Source organism: Hydractinia symbiolongicarpus, chromosome 8, assembly GCF_029227915.1.
Source record: "Hydractinia symbiolongicarpus strain clone_291-10 chromosome 8, HSymV2.1, whole genome shotgun sequence".
NCBI lineage: Eukaryota > Metazoa > Cnidaria > Hydrozoa > Anthoathecata > Hydractiniidae > Hydractinia > Hydractinia symbiolongicarpus.
Window position 1 is genome coordinate 27,657,993 of NC_079882.1, and position 19,524 is coordinate 27,677,516.

At 32.9% G+C, this 19,524-nt stretch overlaps 1 protein-coding gene across 2 annotated transcripts in view; it reads right to left on the reverse strand.

Moving 5' to 3' along the window:
- Positions 1 to 19,524, reverse strand: part of LOC130655613 (uncharacterized) — a 57,041-nt gene that overhangs the window by 327 nt on the left and 37,190 nt on the right. For both annotated transcript variants that reach the window (XM_057458379.1, XM_057458380.1), the window contains 25 exons: positions 19,406 to 19,522; positions 18,590 to 19,234; positions 16,591 to 16,611; positions 16,121 to 16,239; positions 15,836 to 15,900; positions 10,350 to 10,501; positions 9,876 to 10,178; positions 9,251 to 9,577; positions 8,769 to 9,089; positions 7,958 to 8,695; positions 7,200 to 7,493; positions 6,317 to 6,610; positions 5,541 to 5,852; positions 5,152 to 5,463; positions 4,825 to 4,995; positions 4,377 to 4,697; positions 4,140 to 4,292; positions 3,891 to 4,067; positions 2,861 to 3,037; positions 2,500 to 2,609; positions 1,675 to 1,748; positions 1,407 to 1,546; positions 998 to 1,291; positions 511 to 804; positions 30 to 332 (listed from right to left, as the gene is read on the reverse strand). In XM_057458379.1, coding sequence (XP_057314362.1) covers positions 30 to 332; positions 511 to 804; positions 998 to 1,291; positions 1,407 to 1,546; positions 1,675 to 1,748; positions 2,500 to 2,609; positions 2,861 to 3,037; positions 3,891 to 4,067; positions 4,140 to 4,292; positions 4,377 to 4,697; positions 4,825 to 4,995; positions 5,152 to 5,463; positions 5,541 to 5,852; positions 6,317 to 6,610; positions 7,200 to 7,493; positions 7,958 to 8,695; positions 8,769 to 9,089; positions 9,251 to 9,577; positions 9,876 to 10,178; positions 10,350 to 10,501; positions 15,836 to 15,900; positions 16,121 to 16,239; positions 16,591 to 16,611; positions 18,590 to 19,234; positions 19,406 to 19,522 — 6,234 coding nt within the window. The remainder of the gene's footprint in view (positions 1 to 29; positions 333 to 510; positions 805 to 997; positions 1,292 to 1,406; positions 1,547 to 1,674; positions 1,749 to 2,499; positions 2,610 to 2,860; positions 3,038 to 3,890; positions 4,068 to 4,139; positions 4,293 to 4,376; positions 4,698 to 4,824; positions 4,996 to 5,151; positions 5,464 to 5,540; positions 5,853 to 6,316; positions 6,611 to 7,199; positions 7,494 to 7,957; positions 8,696 to 8,768; positions 9,090 to 9,250; positions 9,578 to 9,875; positions 10,179 to 10,349; positions 10,502 to 15,835; positions 15,901 to 16,120; positions 16,240 to 16,590; positions 16,612 to 18,589; positions 19,235 to 19,405; positions 19,523 to 19,524) is intronic.

The window sequence follows — 19,524 nt, forward strand, 5'->3', positions numbered from 1 at the left end:
AATCATATCGTCATCTTGTAGCTACTTACGTCCATAAACCGTTGCTATTGGACCATCACCATACACTGAATATCCAAATATCTGAAATTCATAAGTCGTATAACTTTCCAATCCTTCCACTCTGTACATCGAAGTGTGTCTATCTAATATAATATCATTTACTGATTCCCCAACTAAATATATGCCTCCTTGTATGAATCTTTTGTAGAATATTCTGTACCCGGTTAAGAAACCATTCTCTTCTTCTTTAGGAATAAAATCCCAAGTAACTGTCAATTCTGTAGTTGAATAAAGGTCAATAGCTGTTGCATTTGGCGGTGGTACACCAGGAGCTAAAAAGATAATAAAAAGGATAATAACAAGAAAATTTCTTATGGAGCACTAAGCGGTATATGGAATTTTAGTTAAGGAATTAGATAATTAGATAGTCTCATTGAAATTTATTTATCAAAGTTCAAGATTCCAGATACATGTTAATCATGGAGGTCATTTTATTAACACATGAGTTACCTCCAGGAGGGGTTCGGAACACAAACACTTCATGAGGGCCAACGCCTGCACTTGTATATCCAGCAACCTCAACCCAGTACCACGTGTATGCTTTGAAACTCTCCACCGTTCTTTGCTCCATCGTGTTATCAACTAAAACTGTATGGTGTTTTTCTCCGTGGTATTTACGATAAGTAATGTTATACCCAAGTAAATTGCCAGGTACTTCGTGACTAGGAATGTGGTCCCATGAAAAATAAACTGTGTTAAAATCCATAATTTGATGGGTGCAAGATGGTGGTTTGATGTACGGCACTACAAGAGAATGAAATGTATTAATTTAATATGTATTTAATTTAAGAGTGCTAATATGAAAAGCACTCACAGAACGAGGGATAAGACATTATAAAAAACCCTGATGATGTTATACATGCCACAAAAAAGGAATATTTTCATTAAATACTCTACGAGAACGATGAAAATCGCCTAAACAAATGACATATCTCACCTCCTTCTATAGTTTGTATCTCAATGAGAGAACTTGCAACACCGTTTCCTGAACTAATTGCAGTTACCACGCGGATTTCATACCACGCCCCTGGTGTTAAGTCAATTATTGTGTACGTCAAATTGTTTGTGCCAAAATTATCCCATGGCACACTTCGATCGCGTGGTCGGTAATATACTTGATAAAGGTTGAGTGCTCCGTTCAATAAGGTTTGATTAATTGGGCTCCAGCTGACGTTGATTGAAAATGGAGTAGGAGAGAAGGCCATGACAGTTTTAACTGGTCCCGTTGGAACTAAAAAAGAAGATTCATTAGTTACCATATAAATGGATTTATTTGTTCATTCAGATTTCTTATTATACTATACTAGACTGTAAAAAAAAAGAGCAAGGGTGAGAAAAACACATACGTGTATTGATAGAAATGTCCTCCAAAGATGTTGGCATGGTGTTAAGAAGACCATCTTCCACAGTATGTTGTAATACTAATGATTCGATACTTGGAACAGCATCATATAAAATGCTAAATTGTACAATAACACTGCCTCGCCTGAATTAGTAAAAAAAAAATTCAAAATAATATAACTAATATAAGTGGAAAAAAATATTAAAGTGGTCTTTTAAACCAATAGAAATAATTTGATTCGATAAGTTAATGTAGCAATCCCATCTACTTACGACATTGACAGAAATTCAATCTCGACATTCTCGGTTTGTTTCGATACTTCACTGGCATTATAGAACACTCTTAACTGTAAAAACAAAACAAAAAACTGTGAAAAACATATCCCTAAAAATCTGTCAACAACCCGTAAACTCTGAAAATATAAATTTTTTTATTGATTTTTTTTATATATGTTTTGAAATATAAAGTCAAATAGCTTGTATATTATACTTGGAAATATCTTTTTACTTGTAGACAAAAAAATTGAAATAATTAAAAACAACAACAACAACAACAATAAAAATCACAATAGCAAAATACAAACAAACAACCAAACAAAACAAGAAAACAAAAAGAAACAAACAAATGGCCAATGATCTGCAGTTATGTCTCATGGCATTTTTCTAACATATATATGGTTAAAGCAGTATGCAGAAAAAACTCTTCTTTTACTTTTTAAAGTCAATGTCAATTTCGTACCCTTGAATAACAACTTTTTAAATCTTGTAATAAAAGCACGACAAGAATAAAAATCATTAGGTAACTCTCGAAAGTAACTTTTATTGCAACGACGATATAAGAATGGATAAAGCTGTCAAGATTAATGAAGGACATGCATTATATTTACGTATTACAATAATAATTATAAAATGTTATGACGCTGAAAATGGAATAGATAGTCATTATGAAAAAATTAATTATCCACTGATACTTTTTTGTTGAAGTTTTTCTGTATTTATATTTATATACTTCAGATGTACCTGTCTGGGTGATTAAAATAAATGCATATATCTTTAAATTACAAAATTACGCATAAAAAGAAAAATCAAAAAACCAACCTCTTTCTCAATCTTTTTACTCAAATTCACAGATTTCTCGTTTGTTATTTGATACATTGGAAACTCCCATGTCTCTTCAGTAAATCGTACAGTATAAACATATAAAGCAGCTGAAATAGAAAACTTGGAAAAATATTTGGGTATTTAAAAACAGTTTTATTCTTAGGTTAAAAATTAAATATATTTATTTTGATAATATTCTTTTGAGAATGGAAATTGCTAATTTTATCTGACTCTGAATAATCTTGTAATCTGATACAAAATGTCCAAGGGATAGTCTGATCCCTTGGACATTTTGTAAACATAAAAAGCGTTTGAGGTGCATGTGGACTGTTTTCTCTATTCAATCGAAGTCACTTACGCAAACATATAGTATTCTCGCTACATGAAAAGTTTCTACTGTTCTTGCCAACGCAATCAGCACCTCCATAGAGCGGTGCAGGTTCATCACAATATCGTTTTTGAACTCGAACTCCATCAAATCCACAAGAATGTTTGCACTCTGAAACTTCCTGCCAATCACCCCATTGTCCATGAACTATAAAAAGTAGAATTCAACATGGTTCTTAACATGGTCATTTAGAAACTTAGGAGAAATGTCAATACACAGCTTTGTTGAAAAATCTTTTTCTAAAAACCTTCAACAAGACAAGACAAGGTACTACATTTCGGGTTAAAATGTTTTATTGGAGAAACAGACAAAAGAAATTTTTTGATACAAAATTGAAGTGAAAAAATAACAGAGTGATATTAAACACGTTTTACTAGTCAGTTTGTGAAGCTTGAGATGCAATATAACTTGTTTCACGCATCCAAGAGAAAACTAAGAAATACATTGAAATAATGAAAACTTTACTCTAAAAAAGAGCAAACTTTCATGAAATTTTATATACTGTAGACCTCTCAGTATAAGCCCATTCGATTATAAGCGCCTTTTTGTATCAGCCTATTATTTATATCGTTGCTGACAAGTGTAGGCATTGCAAGAAAAATTAGAACATCAAGTGTAATCTTAAATCCCGTAGAGAATTGATGAAAAGCAGATTTGCAGCTAATGTTTTGCAGAGGTGCAAATCCAAGACATTGTTGGTAACCAGGTAACATTGTTGGTAAACGGGTAACTAGATGTTTATACTGATTTGTTTGTTAGAAGACTACTAAAATCTCATGCGCTTTACCAGGTGTTTTTTTTATTTATTTCGTAAACTATTTTTTGTTTCCCGAACTATAGCTTATAACCTATAAACCCACCCGTGTATAGACTCACACGCGTACAAACCCCCCACCCGTGCTTGTGCATGAGCTAATAACCTGTGCTTAAGCCCACAATAAAAAGCTTATTAACTTGTACAAGCCAAGGGCTTATATTCAGAGATTTAAAGTAGCATTACCTGGACACGGCATTGGATTGCATCCTTCTTTTATATCAATATTGTGGTCTCCGACACAATAAGATCCATTGAAAGCGGGAGCAGGTGAATCGCAGTTCCTGCTCCTTTGTTGATAACCAAAACCGCAAGTTGCTGAGCAATTAGACCAAGACGACCATCCACCCCACTCACCATCCACTAAATAACAAATTTAAATTGTTTTTAAAATAAAAATTAATTATTTCTCTTGTAAAGAGGATAAGAATGTACCTGGGCAGGGGTGAACATTACAATCTCGTTTGTCCAGAGAAGTTCCAGTACAGCCTCCTGCAACAATACATTCTCTGTACCTTTGGTAACGTCCAGTACCACAATCTTTATTGCATAAGCCCCAATTAGCCCATTCTCTATATTGAGCCATCTCTGCAATAGGGAAAAATAAAAATATTTCTTCAGAATAAAAGAGAATATTAGTTGTTTATAAACATTATTGAAAAAGTATATCACCTTTGTCGATACATCTACATAATCTCCTGACTGTGTTGTCTCCAGTAGCATCGCAATCGATTTTAACAGGCACATTAACATATCCCCGGCAAATACCGCTGCTTAGAACTAAGCTCGGATCATATTTTCGAGAATAAAAATTTGTCTGCACAGATGAGTTGCATTTTACATAGATGGTTCGAGTGTAATTATAACCATCAATAACGTCTTCAAAATACCTTGAAGTGTTTTGAAAATTTAAGTCCAAAGCACACCCAAACTCTTCTCCTAAGTTTTCGCATGTTGATCTGCAGTTATCTCCAGGTGTTGCTAAATAATACCCTGAAAAGAAATTGCAGAAAATCAAAATTATGCAGGTGGAAGAAAACGACAACCCAATAAAATATCTTGAAGGTCAAACAATTAATCAAAATTTAGAGACGTTAAAGAAGTCTTTATTGGTGCTTACCTGGACATGGAAAGTCGTTACAAGGTCGGAATTCTTGTCTCTCTCCGGGACAATAGTCTCCACCTTCCTCTGGTTCAGGATTTGTACACCACCTTTGTCTCATTGCATATCCTAATCCACAACTCCTCGCACAGTTTCCCCAATTCGTCCATGATGTCCAGTTTCCATCAGCTTAATAAGAATTATTCAATTCTTTTACATCAGTAATAGTCAAAATTAAAATAACAGTGAAAACTTTAGTAAAGTAAAAAGACAAGTTGAACACGAGAATTTGTTCCAGAGAAATAATTCTTCTGATAAAGTTTTTCGACAACAAACAAAACTTACTGAATTCTCCTGTTGTACCATTCGCAACTACGCTCAAAACTCCATACCCAACTTCAGTATAACCAGCCACGTAAATAACATAAGGTGTATGAAGTGATAAATCAGTCAATTCACAACTTGAGGTGCTGCAGTAATGTTCCCCTTTTGTTCGTCCCCTTCTGATGTCTGTAAAACCCTCTTCAACTTCAAAGAAGATAACGTATCCCAGTAGTACTCCTTCATGATACCATTTTGGTAATGGTATCCAACTTATATTCAGGCTACTACTGCTGGTATCGTAGGCTGTAACATTCAATGGAGGAGCACTGGGTACTAAATAAAAGTTAGGCATTTAAAAACACACTTAATTAACTTTAAACGTTAGTTTCAATTTTGCAAAAAATACATACCATTCTGTTTCGTTTTGTAGCTTCTTTGGACAGAAACAAATGATTTTCCAGCCGAGGTGCAAGCTGCCACGCTTAAATGGTACAACGTATAATTATCCAAGCCGTCTACCAAAACACCCGTTGTATTGGAAATCCAAGTGTCTTCATTTTGATCTTCTATAGTTTGCCATTCATGCAAGGTATTTACAACAGTTATGTTGTAGTGAGTAACTATCCCACGCCGATTCATTGGAAAGACTGGCAGCCATGTTAGATTTATCGAATTTGCTGTAATGTTTGGAGCAAGTAAATGCCGGACAGGTCCATTTGGAACTGGAATTTAGAGAAAAGCAGAATTATAATTGAACTTCAATTGGACCATCTGCATATATGCATCTAAACATAGTCCAAGTTATATAACTATATAACTGCCAGGTATCGCAAAATTTTTGTCTTATCAAAATTTAAATAAAAATGTTTAAAATATGTCATAAGCATCTTCACTTGTTGTCTCAATTATTTTATGTTAGTGAATTGCAAAGTTTGCAAGTCATAGGCAACAGGGAGTAGTTAACTGCGAACTAAAAATATATCATTTTGAATCAATAGTTGTGGCAGCACATTTTACACCATGATAAGAATGATACCATAGGAAGTAACTAAATTAGAAGTAACTAAAAAAAAAGTTTTACTTTGTATCCTTTTGGTGACCTGAAGAAATTGCAAGACAAATTGAAACCGTAGCGATTATCTCAGACGTTACAGATAAAAAAAAAATATGCAGAAACTGAATTTACCCATATCTAGCGATTTTGTGAATATGTTATCCTTTGCTCCACATCCAACCCTAGTGCATCCAGCAATGGTGAAATTGTAGAACGTGCCAGGAAACACAGTGAACGTCGCATTGTATTGCGTTATATTTCGATCAAAGCAATGTAATGAAGCATTATGTAAGACACCACAACCATACAAATGATAATGCTGAAGGATGCCATGAACAGACCGCGGTGGTATATCTTCCCATGATAGTACAAATGTATCGTTGGATAATAAACTTACATTAAAGTTTGCTGGGGGAAGCGTTGGTACTAAAAAAAGGTGAAACGGTATCATGACAGACACTCCGTTAAAATAGAAGTTTAGTCGATTCAAAATATTATATTTCCATATATTGTACTTTTCTTTCTCTCCGAAAACTCATTTTAAGTCACAAGCAACTAATATTAAAAGTTTGACACCATGTAAATCCATCTTTTTCTCATTCGAACTTTTATTTTTGTGCAGCAATTGTCGCACTTTATGTGACGACGATTCAATATATAGATTATATCGGCACATATTTTTTTACTTTCACAAATACATCATATTTGTTTTAAAATTAAAAGTAGAAAATATTTTCTTGAGCTTATACTTAAAAAGTTTATAAAATTGATTGCTTTTTCTTTTTTTTCCACAAATTGTTATGCCTTCATTATTCTTTCAGGAGTTTCACCCAGGAGCTTGCAAGGACGATTACGCAATTTCACATACGTTGTGTCACATTTACGAAAAAACATGAAACTGCTTAATAGCTTAAAAAAACCCAGCACGTAAATTTAACAATAATTCTTTTTGAGTATACCTACATACAAAGGACAACGTTAAAGACATTTCTTCAAAATACAGAGTTCAACTTACTATCTTCCAAAGTCCGATTTTGTAATACGACTTCAGGACCAATCCCTTTCAAAGTAACAGCACTGATGGAAATATTGAGTTGGGTGAATTTCGTTACGTTAAAAAACACTGTTGAAGTTAAAACGCCATCAACTTCAACACGACGAAATATTTGATCGTCATACTCAGTTACAATATTCACTTCAAAATGAATAACACCATTCTGAAGTAACCTTTCCGGTCTCCCGATTGTCAAAGTAAAGCATGTTGAATTAAAATGCTCAATCGAACAATTAAGAGGGATGCCGTGTGGAACTAAAAGACAAAAAAAATCATGTTACCACAATCCAAAGGTGAACACGTGACTACATCTAATCGAGAAAGCCGTTTCTATGTACGAATGCAAAGTTAACTTTTAGAACTTTTATACCTATAACTTTCGTTTAGGTTATTTGGTTAGATTCAAAAGTCAACCTACACCCCTGTCAAAGTAAAACTTTTTCAGCCTAAGGACTGCAGAGTACTGGCCAAATGATGCTGTTTAGCCATGTCAACGGTTTTTCACAAAAATATCATGTTTAGGGTTGAAATTATATTACATTGTTTTCTTTTTCAAACTGTCCATCATCTTTTTATGATTAGCTGTCATATGTTGTCATTTAAAAACTAATCCGGAATGAATGCTGTAAAACTTTATAATAATAAATAAAAGGAAGAAAATAAACAGTAAAAAAACCTATAATTTTTTAATATAATTGTTTTTTACGAAAAAATCTTACCATCTTGGTCCGTCATATTGTAAACTGGATCAGAAACAAAACCCATACCACCATTATTTTGAGCAAATGCAAGTATTGTGTAATTCCAATATTCATGCAAACCAAAATATTCAATTTCCCTGGATAACGTTTCGTTATAAAAAGTTGCGTTTGATAAAAGGGTTTCTATACTGACATTTTCCCTCACAACATCGAGATATTTTTCTGTTTCTAACAATATTAATCCATAAAACTGCAATTCGCCTGATAAGCAATGGCGAGATAAGGCATCAAATGTGACTATTAGAGATGTTGAACTTGAATTAAAAAGTTTCACATTGGGTGGTGGACAAAATGGAGAATGTTCTGCAGTGAGAAATTTAATGGTTAGATTTTCATTGCTGCATCCTTCTTCACTACAAGCTTTGCCAGTCATTGTATAGTTCGTGTAGTAATGAATGGTTAGCATGTAGTTGACAACTTTTGAAGATACTTGTGGATAAGTCAGGTCGGAACAATTAAGAAAGACTTCCTTTAACATATCCCAATAATCCAACTCGGCTTTGGTGTGATTTATACTAACATTAAAAGTGGTGACATTATCCTCCCAATCTAACGACTGGTACAAAATTTGATAGTACATTACAACTGTTGTTTCATCCTCCAATGGAATATCACCAATGCTAATGTTGACTGAAGACATTTCATTTGGCATTTGTGGTCCAAAGGTGGTATTTAAGACCTGAATTTGGGGGGGAACTATAAAATGGAAGAAGATTTTATTAGATTATTGACATACAATCGTAAACCCTATAGTGTAAAGTGGACTTACCAGTTCGGCCTAAAACGTAACAGAATTCATGCTTCACTCCAACGCCGATGTTGTTATAACCAGCGATTGAAAGATTGAAGAATCTCATATGTTTACAGTTCTCTGGGTGCGTGAGCTCACTAATGTTATTTGCGATTTGCACATTTATGTATGGGCATGATAAGTTAAATTCTGGAAACAATGGCACTATACTGATGTCGTATCCATATAGTTTAAAAGAATTATAAATGTCAATATCATGTGGTAACAAACTCCAATTAAACGCAACCATGGTGGCATTCACAAGTTTAATTGATGTGATATTTGGTGCTAACTCAGGAACTGAATTAAAAAGATAATCGTTAAGTGGAATTTAATCCAGCAGCTAATATGTATAAAATGTTCTTAATTGAAAGTTTGACTATACTAATATTGCGAGCTTTAGAGGTGAAATTCAAGTATAACAAACAAACAACAACAACAATAACAAACATTCTCCTTACCACCTTCGTTGCTTCTTTGAACAACATTTGCAAGTGCACCTAAGCCTAAATTATTAACAGTACCAATGTGTATATCATACTCAGTAAACACATCTAAGCCCTCCAACACAAACTCTGTCACATCAGCACTAACATTCAAAACACTATGATTAAATTCACGTATGGTTCCAGTTAGGTTGTTCACTTCGGAAGTTTTTCTATAAAGTATTTGATAACATAAAAGATCTGGAGCGTTCCAGTAGAAAAAATCGTATTCTTCCCATCTCAGTTTGATTGACGTGCTATTGTGCGGCGATGCTTCTAAGATTGTAGGAGGGTGTGTGTTCACTAAAACAAAAGATAAAACAGCATCAACATATGCGCATATGACACTAAATCACATTGTATCATTACTGCAATAGTCTAATAAAAACTTTGATAATACCAGCATAAAAGTTTTAAACATTTTAAAATTTTAAACATTTTCTTTGGTCTCTTGCTTTATGATTCTTCTGTTTACTGTTGCCTTATTCGAGCATGTTCTTATTCGAACACATTTTTTAATCCGTCCTGTGTACGAATTAGGAGATATGTGCTGCATTCCAAAAAGTAGAATCTAAGTATTATAGACTACATATCGCTTTACCTGATGGTGATAATAAAATAACTGTACTGTTTGCAGGAGGGCCAAAACCCTGATGAGTAATTCTATAAATGGATAGGTAGTATTCACGATAAGGTGTAAGCTCTGATATCAATATGCTGTCAACACCAGTGTAAAAGAAATGCTCCTGCTCTGGCAAATATTCCACAGTGGTGTTAGGGTAATTTCCATGATAATAAACCGCATAACCTTTATGGTTTGTTGCATCTATTGAATGCGAATTTAAAATGTTGATTTTTATATCATATTGCCCTTCTGCTTCGTACTCAACAGCAATGGCAGGTACTAAAAAAGAAAAATGCAACAGTATATTCGAAAAACATGGCATATGATCTCTTATGTTTTAATTATTTGACTAAACAAAATTTAATTTTTACGTAGTCTTTAGATGGATTGAAAACTAGCTTTTCCAACTTGCATCTTTTCTGCTTCAAAAGCAAAAACAAAAAAACTAACCTCCAAAGGAAGAATTACTTCTTTCAAATTTATAGTAATGGCCATGATGCTCGTAGAAATATGTGCTGGTAAGACTATGAACGATGGTACGTGGTAAAGGTGGCTTGAATGAGAAATTTAACTCCGCAGAAACTGTACCGTCAGATGTTTTCCTAAAAAGTAATGATTACCCTAAAATAATATATTGAAATGTCTGTCTGTAAAGACCAAAATTGACATTTTTTCTTTCCAATTGCTGTCCGACTGCTGAGATATTATCTTATCATTAGCATAAGGAAGAAAGATATACATCGTATTTAAAATTTAGAGTGCAAATCTATTCAATATTGAATTGTAAAACTATTAACAGGAACTGGCTGACATTAATTTTTATCATTTAGCCAACAAAGCGTTTTGTTTGGTTATTTTATTGATTTACATAGAAAAGAAATTCATAAAACGAGATAATTTTTTCACCACAGAGCGAACAAAATGCCGTATGTTTCATCAACTAATAATGGCGGCACCGAGAGCGGACGTGTTGCTCGTGTTGTTGTTATCAATTTATACTTTTATCTATATAAAAAAACCAAGTTTTATAACTTCTGATGGTATAAGCCTTACTTTTGGAGTTGACCAAACACATGATATCTATTTATTGAAACATGGTTATTCCAGTTTATGGGTAAACAGAAGAAGATATGTGGATACAAGACCTTATTCACCAAAGAGTTTAATCGCGTTGTTGCTGATTATTTCTGGAGACGTAGAAAGTTGTCCCGGACCGAGATATACATGCCCAAATTGTACAAAAGTTATCCGAAAGAATCAAAAGTTTGACAAATGCCACAACTGTGCAAATCGTTGTCACCTAAAATGTTTTAAAGATGTTTACGAACAAGGAGAAGAACGCTTGTTTTGTAACTTATGTGGTACACACGACGCGAACGATTTAGAATCCGATCATTCGCTTAATCCTGGATTTATATCGTTTCTCAGTCAACGAGGAATGAAAATCATACATCAAAATGTTAATGGTTTATTCGAAAAATTGGATAGAATCAAGTTATTATTATCAGACTCGAAAAATCAGGTATCGATTTTTTGTATTACAGAGACACACTTGAACTCTTCATTAAGTACTTCCATACTTCACATTCCAGGATATATTGTTGAACGTAGAGACCGTAAAAATGGACCGCATGGCGGTGTTTTGATGTATATTCGTGAGGATATAAGTTACCAACGACGGTATGATCTAGAAACTGAAGGAATTGAAGGTATCTGGATAGAAATTCTTATTCCTAACACAAAATCAATTTTATTGTGTTCAGTATATAAACCCCCTGATAACTCAAAGTACATCGACATAAACTTCGACGCAAAACTTAATGACATGATAACAACCGTTACGGATGAAGGTAAAGAATGCTTAATTACCGGTGATCTAAATTGTAACTATTTGAAACCAAACGACCATGTCGATATAAAAGATATTTTTGCTACTAATGGTTTTAAACAAATGATAAAAGAAGCAACGAGAAGTATTAGTAAAACGTTAATCGATATCTTTTTGACAACAGATTCAACAAAAATATCAAAATCTTTTGTTGATGCCAACTCCATCAGTGACCACGACCTTGTGGGAATTGTACGTAAAATGCATGTAAAGAAATACGCTTCTCGTAAATTGTTTACTCGTGATTATTCAAAATTTAACAAGGATCTTTTTAAGGATGAACTTAGAAATGTGCCGTGGAAAAATTGCTTTGTTGAAGATAATATGAATTCATCATGGAACTTGTTCAAACATTATTTGACAATTGTTATCAACAAACATGCACCATTAGTTGAAAGGAAAATTCGAGGTATGCAAAATCCTTGGATGTCGAGAGATATTAAAACGAAAATGAACACTCGTGATTATTATCTCCGTTGTGCAAAACGTACAAATAGTGAAAATGACTGGTCAAGTTACAGAAGAGTGCGAAATCTCGTGTCGTATCTCATTCGACAAGCAAAAGCAAATCACATCCGCTCACTTTTTCGGGAGAACGGTACCAGCCCGAAAGACTTCTGGAAGCAAATCAAAAAGTCGTATCCTGTAAAAAACAATGAAAGTGCATCTAGATCATTTAAAATTGGAAATGAAACTATCACAGATAAGAAGCAAATAGCTGATGGATTCTGCCACTTTTTTGCAACAGTAGGATCTACACTTGTAAATTCCATCCCATCTATCACGAATTTAACATGGTTGCCATTTAATGGATCCTTTTATCTAACTAACGTCAATCCACAACATTTATCATTCAAATTCCAACATGTTGAAATTTCAGAGACGATCAAAGTGTTGAAAGAAATTAATTCATCAAAAGCTTCCGGTATTGACGATCTCCCAGCTTTACTTATAAAGGATGCAGCTGAGGAACTAGCAGCACCGCTATCATTTTTGATTAATCACAGTTTCAAATCTGGCATTTTTCCAACGATCGAAAAGACTGCCAAAGTAACACCTATATACAAGTCAGAAGCAAAACATTTGTTCTCAAATTATCGTCCAATATCCGTCCTTAACGTGATATCGAAAGTAGTTGAAAAAATTGCCTCTGATCAACTATCACAGTACTTTGAATCGAACGGCCTCTTCAGTCCTTATCAATATGGCTTCCTGACACCGTACACCATTCATGTTTACTTCACAAATTACCATACTACGGTATAACAGAGAATGAGCTATCATGGATAAGTGACTATTTATTCAATAGATCCCAATTAGTAAATTTTGAAGGTACCAGTTCTAGAACGGAGAGTATCACTCATGGTGTTCCACAGGGATCCATTCTTGGCCCTCTTTTGTTCATCATTCTTCTGAATGATTTGCATTTTCGATTAAAGAACTGCTCTATTTTGAAATACGCTGATGACACAGTGTTGTACTACTCTCATAAAAACGAACGTCACATTGTATCCGTTATTAACAAAGAAGCTGATGTTGTACAATCCTGGATTAGAGATAATTGTCTTATTCTCAACATGAAAAAAGGAAAAACGGAATTTGTTATGTATGGAAATAGATTGTCAAATGTGGATGATTGTAATGTTGAAATTTTATCTACTACCATCAGCCAGTCTGCTACTTACGAATATCTTGGTATAACGTTAGATTCTCATCTGAACCTGAACGAACACTACAGCAAGGTGTATAAGAAGATTTGCTCTCGTATATACTTATTGAAGAAATTACGACATCAGATTTCTCCTGTGGTAGCTAATTCCATATATAACGCGTTGATCAAACCAATATTTCACTACTGTTATCCTGTATATTGTAACCAAAGTAATTCTTGGAAAATGAAATTTGAAGGACTTCATAATCGTGCTAACACTATCATTCATAATACTGGAGAACATTCGATTTCTATTGAAAACGAACGTAAAAGAAAAGCTGTCACAGATGTTTTCAAGATTCTCCATAAAATTGATAACGTTAGCAATATTCAATACGAGCTGGTGAATCATAATATCAACACGAGAGGTAACAAGTCGCAGATAAGATTACCAAAAGTTAGAACAGAAGCTGGCCGAAAGACTACGAGCTACTATGGTGCACGGTTGTTCAATGCACTGGGCTTGGATGTGCGGAATGAAAAATCTTTTGTGAATTTTAAACGGTATATTTCTAAGCACGAATGGTAATATATATTCATATGTGACACAGGGGATTTTTCATTTCGTGCATCCGGGTTCGGTGTATTGAGCAATTGTGCACCATACGCCTCTTTTGAAACAGTATCATTGTGTATGATGATGTCTGAACTTGTGCTTTCTTAGTAGTCTGTCATAGCATTTCACCTCAGTTGGTGTTTTAACAATTCTGATGCCTCTTTTTGACTCAGTGTCTGAAAGTTTTATTTATTTATTTGATTATTTTGACACATTTTAATATATATATAGTCACACATTCACACTTACGATCCACTATGCCATTCTCCTTCACAGTGACTTATCCTGATACGTGCCTACTTGCTTACTCATCACTCGTCTTTATCCAAGAGTGCTACACTTACTAACTATGCCTCTTCGAAACCAAAATTTTTATAGTATTTTTAGCTTTTACTTTCATTTATTTTTGTACAGGTCCTGCATTGATACCAGATATGTATATATTCTGACGTAGTCAACCTGTGTAAATATGAATAATAATAATAATAATAATAATAATCTATTTTAAATTATTACAGTTAGAAAAAAACGAATTGAATAGCTTAAAATGGTGATAAAAATTCACTGAAAACAGGTGAAAACACCATCACTATTACCACCACCGCCACCACAACACCCCTTTAATACTCAACATATCATCTAAGTAACAGAAGTTCTGAACTATCTATAACGAACCTCTGCTGTACATCATTAAAGCTGAAAATATTTTATTGTGTATAATTTTACCTTTGCAACGCTTGCATACAATCTGAATGTCCTTATATACTCAATGCTTACAAGTATGACCAAAAGTTCCAAGAGTCAATAAAAATTTCAAAACAACAAACCTACTAAAGCAAAACTATTTTTGAACGCATCCTCGCTATAAAGCCAACAAAGGAGAAGTACTCATAATTCGCCCTAGCAACTGTTAGTTCTTAACTGTCACAATGACCTTCTCAACCATTCGTCAAAAACACATGATCTGTATACATTATTTATTTTTTTTGTTTCTTCTAAGAATTTTTTTCCACCACCTTACAACTATAGGCTTATCATAAAATATTAAACCAACCTAGCTATTTGCTGCTAACGAAACCAACACATTGACGTCAATATATCAAACGAAATTATTGACGTAAATACTGTCTTTAAATTGATAACATTGAATTATAATTATAATTTCGAAACAAAAAATCACAAAGCAAAGGAACACATCATCAGAAAAAAGAAGCAAATGTTAAGCCACGGATAATGAGGTTATAATTTCAGGTGATAGTGAAAAATTCAAATCGGTTACAGTTGTCGAAAAAAATTATCGTGACACCACACATCCGTGCAACAGGTAACATTCCACCACAGCCAGGAAAGGATTCGGTATAATTATTTTATTCTGATCGACTGAATAAAAAAATGTTGACTCAGAATTTTTGCTGAAAGTGGTGACACGAAGAATTTCTTTTTACAAGGGTTTCTTGTTACTCGCAACATTTTTTTGTTATTTAAAGTATGTATTTGTTAGCGACCATTAACAAGATACAAAATTAAGCGAACTGATTTTGTATCTTGTTACTGGTTACAAAATTAATGTTGATAGTAATTTAAAAATGCTGTGCAACAAAAAGCTGCAATGGCGACATCAGTAAATATTTTTTGCATCGTGGCCTTGTAGCTTTAGAGTGGCTAAACTGTTTATCAATAAGAATTGCTAAATTCTGCTTTTTTATAAAATGTCTCTCGTTTAAAGCCATTATTACATTAAAATCATGCACGATTTAATCAAAAGACGGTATTCAACTTACGAAAATCGTTTGACATCAACCTTGTAACCTTGATCCCAGATTGAAAATTCCATCCAAGAAATTATCTAAAAGGACACTCGAATTATAAAAATACATAAAAGATGTTAAAATAATTAGCTGGAAAACATAACCTGTGAAACTAAAGAAAAAAATTCAATTTTAAACTCTGTGTTGGGAAAACATTTAAATGTTACAGGCGAGAATTTATTTTCAGAGAAAAATAGAAAAATATAACAATTCCATTATTTATAACATAACATATAAAATAGTTCTAATTTGACTCACAGCATCTTCAAAGTTTTTCTTAACATTAACGTAAACGACACTTTCTTCATTTTGCAAGTCATCACTCCATATTGTGTCATTGGATGACACTTCGAATCTCAACCATGGGTAGTAATTCACTAAATAACAACACCACAAACATTTAAATTTCTAAATTTGCTGGTTACACCCAACTAGATGTACTAAGACGTTAATTTTAGCATGCTGAACAGTTAACCTTCAAGCATGTTTAAGGATTTTTACCACACCCAAAGTTCAAATTAATATTTGACATTACAAATAAAGAGTTGATTATTTAACAATATATCATGATTTCATAGTAATTTGTAGAAAACTGTCATAAAATATTTAACAACGTTTCAATAACAATGTATCGTTTAACAACACATTGCTGAGAATGCCTTTAGATAAAAACGTTTGTTCTATAGTACTCGCGACTGTTTTTTGTCCTTAACAGAAATAAATCTTACCTTTTTTAGCTAATTCATCACCTTAAAAAAATAGACAAGTGATCAAGTTGATTGCAATAATAAGCACTACATAACATATCCTAACTATAGAATAAAAAGCTTTAATATTGATTGTAGAGGATAAAATAGTAATCAAATGAAAAACTAATGTTAAAGGGAAATTACCTTAAAATTATTTTTTTATATATAATACAATCGGTCCATAAAACCATGAGAAAATATAACTTAGCTCCTGAAATTGGTGGTTTTTTTTGTAAACTTGGCAGCTATTTTGACTCGAAAAATTGTTATTTTTTTTATGGAACCTATTTCGTGTTGATGGTCTGCGACTGAGCAACAGCAATGACATTTATGTGTTTGGAGACAAAAAGTCGAGACTTGCGTAAAAAGCATACTAGAAAAACCTTCTGTTGTCTTATTATTTCTTCATAATATCGTATCCAGTTTTAAATCTTACAATATCCACAATCTGCTTTTTACTATAGGATAACAACTTTTGAAAAGGAACTATTGAAAAGGTTGCTTATAAGTCAAGTAACGCAAACAAACTGTTTTTGTTACAAGGACAATAGAGTACTTTTCTAAATGTTAAAATAAACCAGGCTTAATTAAGCAAAAAAATAATTAATTTTTGAAAAATTTATGCCCCCGGCTACACAGATAGCCATACTTTCTTTTTTAAAGTTTGTTTATTGCTTAATATTTTTTAATCATTTTGAGCACATTCAGAATACACGTATCTATTGTAAAACATGTAACTTATTTTTGATCTTTTCAGAATGCAACCAAGTACGAACAATGTTTCGATTTTACATTTTCGAGGACAATCGATATGCGCAGGTATATATGCGCAGAGAAAACATATAAACATTGGACCGCAACAATCAAGAATATTAAATGAAAAAAAACTGACGCTAATATTGTTAAAATTTCCTCTTAAACATTTACAGTGCATTTTATGTCTTGCATTCCTAAAAATCTATAAATTATCATGAATAGCCAATTTGGTCTAACATTTGCAAATCGTACAAAGCTAACGAGAAAGGAAATGTTACAATGTTAAACATGAATGTTGTTTTTTTAATTAAAAATAACAATATTAAAAAAAATACGAATCCTGTTTGATCTGTGTTTTTATCATGATAAAAATATATTTTATTGCAAAGTTGTTTCTTTTTTTAAATTTTATTATTACATTAAGTTTCTAAGAAATTGATAGTGATAGAGAAAGATTTGAAAATGGGCTGTTCAGTAGCGTCAGGTGAAACAAAAAAAAGATGATTGGGTCATATTAAAAGTGTCAATCACACACAAAAGAAAAAAGGTTGCAGTAAACATCGCAAGGAGAAAAAAAGAGTTTGAATAAACAGATAAAATTACAAACTAACTCATTTCATAAAATACCTTTTTTAATTAACGAAAGGATAGAGATGTTAAAATCAGTGTCCAGAACAAATATTAAAGGTAGTTAAAATGGAAAAAAGTCAAGAAATTGTGTTTATTCAAACTGAGCCTTGCTACTTACTTCTGACATGATAGATTCATTGGAAACAAGGAAATCGTTTTCGAAATTTTGATCGAAAGCGTTAGTTTCTTTAAGGGAACCCAAGGTATAAGATGATGTTGGACTTGTATCATAGAGCTCAAACAGTTGGTTAACAAGTCTTTTTTGAATTTTTCAAAAGAAACTTTTCGTTCTCAAGATAATCACATTTGAAGAATTCAGATATAATTATGCTGTATAATTATGATGTCATATTTAAGTGTTAGCAAATTTTGACATTTTCTATCATCCGTAATTTTACACCTGTTAAGGGATGTGCATTCAAACCTTATTAATGCATATATATAGAAATATTTCAAACTAAATTGTGGAAATGTTACTTCAGTAAGCAAAAAATGAAATTTATTATTTTTTTTACAACAACGAGGCACAATAGTTTCAGACGAAACAACACTTTCTATGCATTTTCACCAATAGTTTAGGATAACAACTTACCTATATGATTACTCAATCGGTTGTAATACGAATCCAGATTTTCCACTCGATTGTACATTACAAATTCATCAATACAGAGCTTTGATACATTTCCAAAGGAAAGAGATGTGTCAGAGATTGACAAATCGTTGGCTAATGAAGAGCAGTTGGCTTCATTGCCATTCTCGCCATTAATTCTCCATAAAAGTACACTTGAATTATTGACAATTATATTTATATAAAACCAAGCTTTGAATGGTAAATCTACTTGTCCTGAACATATGGCAACAGATGAATGCCATGTTATGTTTCCCATAATATATCCAAATCTAACTGAAGAATTTAAATTGAAGATAAAGTCTGCAGTAATGACTAAATTTCCAAAGCGATACAATTCAACAGATTTCTTGTCCTCGTTCTGATCAATGTAAAGCCAAAAGGCAACTGCAAAACCATTTGGACATCCTTCCAAATCTAACGCACAATTATCAAAGGCACGTGCAATTATCACACTTGTTTTTTCGATACATCTTCCTGAATTTATTGGAGATGAGACAAGATAACTTGAACCTTCATTAAACGCGGAGAAGAATTTTTTTTCATCCTGGAGTGATCTGTCAAAGCTCACATAACTTATGGCATTTTTAAACAAACCATCATGAAAACCTAAAATATGACCAATAACTTGTTGTTTATAAAGGAGAAAAATAAAACACAATCGATAATTTGACTTTCAAACTTTAGCATATATTTTACTTTGAATTATTTATTGTGCCGCCAAAAGTAATACCACTTTGACATTTATTGAGATGTCATGACAACAATATACTAACATACCATTTTGACAGGTTTCTTGCACATAGTATCTCTTTAAGGACGAAGGACATTTACACATACGCTTAAGGGGCACACAAACACCACCATTGGAACAGCTATATTCGCAGGACTTCAGCTCT